General features: G+C 33.2%; 1 protein-coding gene across 2 annotated transcripts; it reads left to right on the forward strand.

The window, feature by feature from the left end:
* Positions 1 to 2,245: 2,245 nt before the first annotated feature.
* LOC122292491 (probable N-acetyltransferase HLS1) lies at positions 2,246 to 4,377 on the forward strand. Of its 2 annotated transcripts, XM_043100873.1 has the most exons (3): positions 2,403 to 2,448; positions 2,556 to 2,769; positions 2,893 to 4,377. In XM_043100873.1, the coding sequence occupies exons 1-3, from the start codon at positions 2,420 to 2,422 to the stop codon at positions 3,862 to 3,864; spliced, it is 1,215 nt and encodes a 404-aa protein (XP_042956807.1). In that variant the 5' UTR covers positions 2,403 to 2,419; the 3' UTR covers positions 3,865 to 4,377. The 2 variants fall into 2 exon arrangements, with proteins under 2 accessions (XP_042956806.1, XP_042956807.1); XM_043100872.1 differs by having other exon boundaries at positions 2,246 to 2,769.
* Positions 4,378 to 9,007: the final 4,630 nt, after the last annotated feature.

Consider the following 9,007-nt stretch of genomic DNA (forward strand, 5'->3'; position numbering starts at 1 on the left):
ATAATAAAATAGATCATGGTAGTAGCCTGCTAGGTAGCATTACTCTTTAGAAATATCTCATTGCCTTTCCATATATACACGAACAAAAAATCTACACAACTTCTTACTATTCACACAATCTCTACATATCACTATTTTTTTAATTTTTATTACTTTTTTTTTATCAAATATTTAATATATAAATAATGAATAAAAAAATTAAATTAATTTAAAAAGAATAAACTCAAAAAATATTAAAAAATTAAAAAAAAATAATACTGTGTAGAGATTGGAAGGTTATGTAACATTGCCCGTGCACAAAAGAGAGGTAGGTTTACTACCACTTTAAGAGGATTAGAAAAACAAAACATAAAGTATTTGAAAGGGTCACTTACTACAGGGACTACGTACGATTGTGATATTCAGATCAATTTTTTTAACTTTTCTTTCGTTTCCATTTGGATGGATGTAAAGCCAGATTCTCTAATTCCTGGCCGTTCATGCTCCACATTGATCTTTTAAAAGAGTACTATCGATCGATCTGTTAAAATAACATTGTTTTTTTTTCAAGTGTTTAATTAAGAAATACAGAAGAAAATTAAGGATTTAATTATTATTAATAGAGTTTTCCCTACAAGTAATATTAATTAACTATAACTTCAATTGATCATCGTGACAATTAATTTGCTAGAGGATCAATATTTATAGCACATGCATGCATAACTTCTCAACCCGCTTATTGCAAGATTAACCACAAGAAAAACGAACATTTATAATAGATTATTTGTGACGAGAAATATTATTTATGATTAAAACAAACACATTTTAGTAAAAAATAGTCATTTTTGCATGAAATAGCTAGTCATAAATAAGTAATTTTCTTGTAATATCGATTAAGCTAATCCTAATTAATTATAAAATTTACCTAATTAATTAGAAGAAAGTGATGCAAGTATATATTTATTATAATTAGTGGGGGTTTTCACTTTCACTAATATCCAATCTAAGTGTCCAAATTTGGGGGGATGGACCACCAATTACAGAAGCCACGCAGCAGCATTCACATTATAAGCAATAATAATAATCATAGTTAATTAAAATAATAATACAAAACTAACCTAATAGGCCGATTAGTGCGAAAAGAAAGGGACTTCCTTCCATTCGGACAGCTCCAACTAACAAACCCTTCAAACCCCTTATTAATTAATCCCCAACACTAATAATTCAATCTCTGTTTCCATGCACAATACGGTATACACGTAGTACTACTACTCCCGCCGACACTCTCCCAAGTCCCAACTCTTCAATTTAGGTAAATTAAATCATGCATCTTTTCGATTGAGATACTTGTGTATGCAGATCAAAACAAAAGCTCTATAGGTATTGAAATCATTCGTTTTAAAAGTTTGCCGTTTGGAATTGAGATTTTGATTTTAAATTAAATTTAATATGTAAATACTCAATTCTTAAATCAATAAATTTATCTTAATTCAAAACTTTTTTACACGTGGAAATTAAAATTGTTTTCAACTCAATATATACTTCTTTACAAGCAGGATCTATAACATTTTTTAACTTCTTATAAATATATATAAATTTATCTTAACATCTAAACATATCTAAATTCATTTTAGGTAAGTTCTATAAAATTTATTTTATCATCTTAATTTATTATTATTCGTAAAAAAATTCAACTCAATTCAACGTCTAAACGGGACGTAATTAGTTGATAAAAATAAATAGATTTAATAATTATTTACATTTATCTTAATATTTCAAAATTAGAATATCAAGATTTTTATTATGATATCATGTCAAATAGCGTGACTTGCATTCAAAACTTAAATAAATCAATTTAATTATTTATATTTATTTTAAGAAATCGTACACACATATTAGGAGGTTAGCTAGCTAGAAAGTTATATATACAAATATATATCTATATATATATATAATAAATATATAATTTATACAAAGACAATAAGATGTTAATTTGTAAATTAGTCAATTAGTTTTTGCGGTAACGTTAACGAATCGGAGTCGGCCAACAACACAGAAGACTTAAATCAGGCGTGCACCCTGGCGTGAGTCTGAGGATATCCTAACGTGTGGATAGACTTTTTTATGTAGTTATAAGCAAGTGCAAAAGCTAGAGACAAAACACACATACTATTTTTAATCACTTTTACTTGTCTACAAGTATTATTGTAGAAGACGAGGTTGATGCTGATCATGATAGACAACATTCCCATTTCCTTTCCCTCCATATAAATGATGATAATTATGAAGGTTCAAAGCAGGGCAAAAGTTCTAGCTCTCTCTCTCTCTCTCTCTCTCTCTCTCTCTCTCTCTCTCTCTCTCTCTCTCTCTCTCTCTCTCTCTCTCTCTCTCTCTCTCTATATATATATATATATATTATAGCAGTAGTTTGTATATATATATGTACATATATTCGGCCTCTGAGCTCGAGTTAGTTTCCATATCTCTTTATCTTATATATATCTCACTCAAACCACCCTCTTTTGCATGCTTTTTTTTTTAACATATTATTATCTCTCCTTTTTTTACATATTTAGTGTTAAGCTAGCTGGGTGGAACTGCATTTGGAATAGAATGGGGTTTGAGGTGGCTACAATTCGAAGCTATGAAGAGCAATCCGATAGAGCTCAAGTGGAAGATCTCGAGCGAAGATGTGGGGTAGGGCCAGCAGATGAACGATTGTTTCTCTTGACAGATACCATGGGTGACCCCATATGCAGAATTCGAAACAGTCCGACGTACAAGATGCTGGTACGCGCGTACTGCCCTTTTTTTTTTCCTTTTCATGCATCTTCTTCTTTGGTTTTCTCTGCACCATTCGATAAATATCCATGACTAATAATAAAAACATCAAATATTTACTGCTTATGTTAGGTAGCGATGTTGGACAAGGAATTGGTCGGTGTCATTCAAGGTTCTATTAAGGTTGTCACAGTTGAAAGGCCTCCTCCAAAGGATCTAGCCCGGGTAGGCTACATCTTAGGCCTAAGGGTTGCACCCCTCCATCGACAAAAAGGGATTGGCTCGAGTCTGGTGCGCCGGCTCGAGGAATGGTTCGTTGCCAACGATGTGGATTATGCATACATGGCCACTGACAAAGATAACGTGGCCTCGGTTGAGCTCTTCGTCAACAAGTTTGGCTATATCAAGTTCAGGACTCCGGCTATACTCGTTAACCCGGTTCACAATCAGCCATTTCGTATTTCGTCTAACGTTGCGATAGAGAAGCTCAAGATAGAAGAAGCTGAATTTCTGTACAGAAGATTCATGGCGTCCGTAGAGTTCTTCCCCCATGACATAGACCACGTGCTAAAGAACAAGCTAACTATGGGGACATGGGTGGCTTATCCAAGAGGTGAGTGTTTTGGTTCTAATGGCCAGGTTCCGAGTAGTTGGGCCATGCTTAGCGTATGGAACAGCGGGGAGCTATTCAAGCTAAGGCTAGGGAAAGCACCCTTATCCTGCTTAATATACACAAAAAGCTCGAGTTTGATGGATAAGTTTTTCCCGTGCTTCAAACTGCCTTTCCTGCCGGATTTCTTCCATCCATTTGGGTTCTACTTCATGTATGGGGTGCACCGGGAGGGTCCAATGTCTGGAAAGCTGGTGAGGACTTTGTGCAAATTCGTACACAACATGGCTACAAAGTGTAAGGACTGTAAGGTTATCGTAACAGAAGTTGCTGGTAACGACACGCTGAGACATCACATCCCACACTGGAAATTGCTCTCGTGCCTGGAAGATCTGTGGTGCATGAAGGCCATGAAATTTGAAGAGAAAAACAGCCTCCATGAATTGACAAAAAGCCCACCAGCAAGACTTTTTGTAGACCCCAGAGAAGTATGACGAACCAAAAAAATATTCCGACCTTTCTTTTCTTTGCCTAGGAGCCAAACCCCACCTCATTTACTGTTTGATAAGTCCAATCCATCTCTCCTGGGGTACTGGGGGTTTTCCTCTTGTTCCTTTCACATCGGTGACACAAAATCACACAAGATTTCCTTAAATAGGTGCCAGTACCCCTTTGTTGTCCTTGTTCGCAACTGGACTTTGCGCCTCATGAATCAGACTAGTCAATAAGGCGCAGTGGTCCAACTTTGTCTCCATCCTATCGGGTAAAAGTTTTAGTTGGACCATCCCCTCTCTTTTGTCGAGTCCCTTCTCACCATCCATCTCCCTAACATGCCATAACAGAATGCTGACAATTGAGATTAATTCCATTCAAATCAAAGGATCGAGAACATGATGATCATCATATATATGTATGAACACAAGTGGGTTTCTATCGGGAATTAGACCACTAAATGTAATATTCCTACAAAGAAGGATAGCATAATTGGAAGAACTTAATTTTGGACCTCTTTCATTGCTAGAGAGCATTGTCTTCTGCAGCCAAATGCGGAATGCTACATTATCCATAACCCTAGCTAGTTTTGTGGATAGAAAACGTTGGTTACGGTTCCACAGTTCTAGCGATCGAGTCACGTTCGTATCAAAGATTAGATAAAGCTGCATGAGTTAGCTAGCTAGGGGCGTATTCACTCCTGCGAAAGAAGTAACTAATTAATTAAGCTCGATCCTTCACCGTCATGAGTACTTAAAAACATGATCATCGACAGGTGAACGAATATATTTGTGCTTACCTTAGCAGCTTGTCCCCTTTCGTGAAAAATGATAATTAGCCTGATTAATTATAGGGAATATAATATTGATGCAGATGCCAGTTTTAATTGGCTATATATATATATATATATAATTATATATATGAATGATGGGAGCGATTGGAAAAGTCCATTCACAGAGCTAACAATCATACTGCAATGGACTTCGATCGGCTCTTTAAAGAGACTTTTTATCCTTTTCATAGAAAAATTTTGCAGTCAGTGGAACCTTCGGCACGAGTTGATCAGTGGCAAGCAAGTGGTGTTTCACTTGAGGGCCACGACAATGACATTGGTTGGTCTAAAAATTAATTTTATCATTTGTATTGCATATTAATGATCTGTGCATCAATCGTCAACGTAGCTCATGAATGCATGGGAATATATATATATATATATATATATAATGTTGCTCATTGAAGTCGCCAGAATATTACTGGATTCATTTGGGCACTAGAATGAACTCTTCGATCCAAACCTCAGTAGCATGATGTAATTAATTAGTTCCTACAATGCTATATATATATATATATTATAAGCTTATGAGGCCACTATCAATATCACTATTTGGCAAAAATTCTTCACCCGATTACTGCAGAAATTAATGAAAAGAACTTAAGAGATCAGAAACTTTCCCTCAGTAGAAAACCTGCCTAGATGCAGCTTGCACCAGCATAAACCAGATGATTATCTAATAAAATTTCAAAAAATTAATTAGTTCTTGTTCATTCTTAAAAAAGTTGGCTGGAACCCTAAGAACAAATCTTAGATAGGTGGAGTACTGGAGATCACTTACAGAACCAAATCTATTCAAGGACCCCTGAATCTTTGTTTTGCAGAAAGTTTCGGCTAATGCTGCATTTTCATGGGTTGAGCTGCCCGTGGTTGTCGACCACTCTTCATGTACATGAATGAAATCCAACGTACGAACTATATCTTAATCTCTCCGAGAAATGAGAAATTGAGAGAAGGATAAGATCAATAAGATAAGCCTATGAAATGGATATATAAACGCCAAGCTAATTAGAATTTGTATCTAATTGATCGGCCTATATATATTAGACTCGTGTCTTTGACAATCTATGTACGTACATATATATTTGCCTGTCTTTGAAATGGATAGGACATTGGAGGCTAAACATGAACAAGCCAACTACCGCACCAATTCATGGTAATTTTCTGGTCACAAAGAGATCGCTGTCATCAGTACTTCCACACAATTATAGAATGTCGCACATGTGAAAGAAATAGTAAGTAAAGGTTGAATAGTGAGGTAGTTGTGCTGCCTACTGATTTGTTTGGTTATTAGGTTCTGCTTGACCACTGAAAATTCTCATATAAGAATTTTGAGTTTTAAAATTAAATATTAAAATATTATATTTTAATATTTTTATTATTTTGAGATTTGAAAAAGTTAAGAAAAAGTTGAATTGTTTATTATATTTTGTATAGAGATTTGAGAAAGTTGTAATGATGAGATGAGAATTTTGTGTTTAAAATGAAAAATTTCAATGACCAAACAGTACCTAAATATATATATATATATATATATATATATATATATATGTATATGCATGAATAAGGGATGGAAAATCAAATATTTAATTACATGATGATCATCTTATTGTTACTACGATTAAAATTTCAAATGAATCAGCAATTTGCTAAAATTTAGTAGATTAAGGACAAATATGGAACTGCAGAATACATAGATCAAACCAAAGTAGCTAGCTAGGCAGCCAAACATACTGATATGAATTTGTATGGGTGGGAAATCGATATATAGGTCAACTCGAACCCAACCTGTTAAATTAAAAGTGTCAAACTTTTAAATTCTAACCTAACTCATTTAGATAATAGATCGTGTCGTATCATCTATTTTGACCCATTTAATAATTAATTAGAAATATGTTAACACACCAGGACTAATCATTTAAACTCTTTGTTTCATGTAAATGGGTTGAACTAAAACGCGTAACTTATTTGACCTGATTAACATAATTTCACATAAAATTTAAAATCCATATTTATTAATAACTACAATATCTTAAAAAATATATACCAATATTTTTCAAATTTTAACATATAATAAAACCAATATTACAAACCATATAATAATAAATATGAGTATAGGTCTAAAATTATAATAAAAACATAAGAAAACTGAGAAATACCAATATTACAACTTAACAATAATAAAATTTTAATTTTGAAATAAATTTTAAACGAGTCAAAACAAATTGATTTCGTGTTAATTAAGCAGGTTGACCCATTTATAAATTGTGTCTTGACGAATTAACCCGTTAACATCAAACTCAAGCCCGCTAATTTCGTATCATATTTGTGTTAGCTAAGTTCATGGGTCATGTCACATATTGTCACCCCTACCTCCTCGACAATGATGTCTAGTTAGTGAATATTTGTCTGTTTTCAAAAAGTTCAAACCCTCGCAAGCTAGCTAGCGTTGGCCCTAAATAAAATAATGACATGAAAATATAAATATATATATATATATATATTGCTTAGCCAAGAAAGAAACCTAAATCCAAGAAAGATCAAAGATGCTTTGTCCAAGTTTGAACGCCTTAAAGGAAGACTAAGCTCTACAATATTTATTAATGTTTATGTAATTTTTTGCACCACATGAAATGTTTAATAAATACTACACATAAATCGGTTGATATGTCTATTTCTCAAATTTGGAGAACAACTTTAGAGAATCTTCATTAACTTGAAAGAAGAAATTATAGGTTGCTATGAGGTGGTCCTTAATTGACTGGGAATTTGGAATCTTGCAAGCCTGAAATTTCCTAGCCTACTCCATATGTAACATGCATTGACAAACGTATCCGACACGATCGATTGCCCAAGTACTAACTTATATTAGCTGCATCAATAGATGATGTTAAATTGTTAAGAGTTTATGGTCTAAATGGGCTCAGATGTTACTATCTGCATGTCTCTTTCTACATTTCCCATCCTCATTAATTTCAAGAATTAAGCTTAGTTTTGGACCAGTACTACTTATAATATTATTCAACCTAGCTAGATCATCATTTTTTGGATTATTATACTTTTAGTCTTGCACTCTACTGATCCCCCTCTCTTAGGTACCATACATGATAATGTTCGAGACTGGCTACCGAAAAGAGATAAAGATTATTTTTATTTTTTTTTGCTTAATTGTTAAGGAAGTGTTTTAAATAAATTTTTAAATTTTTTCTTTTTTTTAAATATTTAAAGAAGTTTAAAAAATGTTTGAAAAAATACCAAAAATAACTTACACTCCTCAATACAAAAATTCGATATGAATCTCAATGGCCCTAACACCGCCCAGCTTTCAGAAAAGGAAAATATTAGTATGCCGTCTGGGTTTACTCCCTTATTTTAATAGTTCATTTATTTAGCTTTTTTTTTTTATATGTATTGAATGATTAAGGAAATTATTTTTAGTGTATTGATATATCTTTTATTTTTTTAAAAAATTTCAATATATTAAAAAATATTTTTAAAAAAATTAAAATAAAAAAAAAGTTGTGCTAGCGGGCCACGCTAGAACTACTCTTGAGAAAATACGTAGCTTTTCTCGTGTTCCCTCTCTTCTTCAGTTCTTCCTCCGCCATTTACTTTATTATGAGATATTTGGATTTGACATCAATGAGCGGGGACTTCATTTTTTGGAGCAGCACTGGAATTAGACCACATATTTTCAAAGCGAAGTATCATATATTAAGAAGTTTACATTGGGCCTCGCTTAATGATATTGAACTTTGTAGGATATTAAATTAAGTACTAGAACTAGGCCTTGCTTCTCTGAGTTCAGATCTCTTACGGCCCCATCCAAACCCACAATCTTTTTTTTGTTTTAATGAGCACAACGACCCATTGAAACTTATTTCACAAAAACCATCTAACTTCAAAATTAAAAATAAAAATAAAAATAAAAATAATAAATTCAGTAACTACGGATGGAGTGGTGCTGGCAAGTTACTCCTTAAGAGGGTTGGCAATGTGCTCGCTATTGTCTACTGCAAATTTAAAATAAAATTAAATTTGATAAAATTCATCTGCAACAACCTAACTAAAATTAAAAAACTTGACATAACTGCTACAACATTTCTTAGCATCTCTCCATGTCTGGCTAGCAATTTTACAAAGAACAAAAAAAATATTTTATCATTTTTGAAGTACCTACCGCTCTCTCTTTCCTTCCATTTTTCGTTGTCTTCGTCCCCAAAACGCTTCTCTGTCTCTTTCTTTTCTTTCTTTCTCCCAAAATGCTTCTTTGTCTCTTTCTTTTCTTTCTTTTTCCCGAAACCTTTCTCTAT

Source organism: Carya illinoinensis, chromosome 13 (genome assembly GCF_018687715.1).
Source record: "Carya illinoinensis cultivar Pawnee chromosome 13, C.illinoinensisPawnee_v1, whole genome shotgun sequence".
Lineage (NCBI taxonomy): Eukaryota > Viridiplantae > Streptophyta > Magnoliopsida > Fagales > Juglandaceae > Carya > Carya illinoinensis.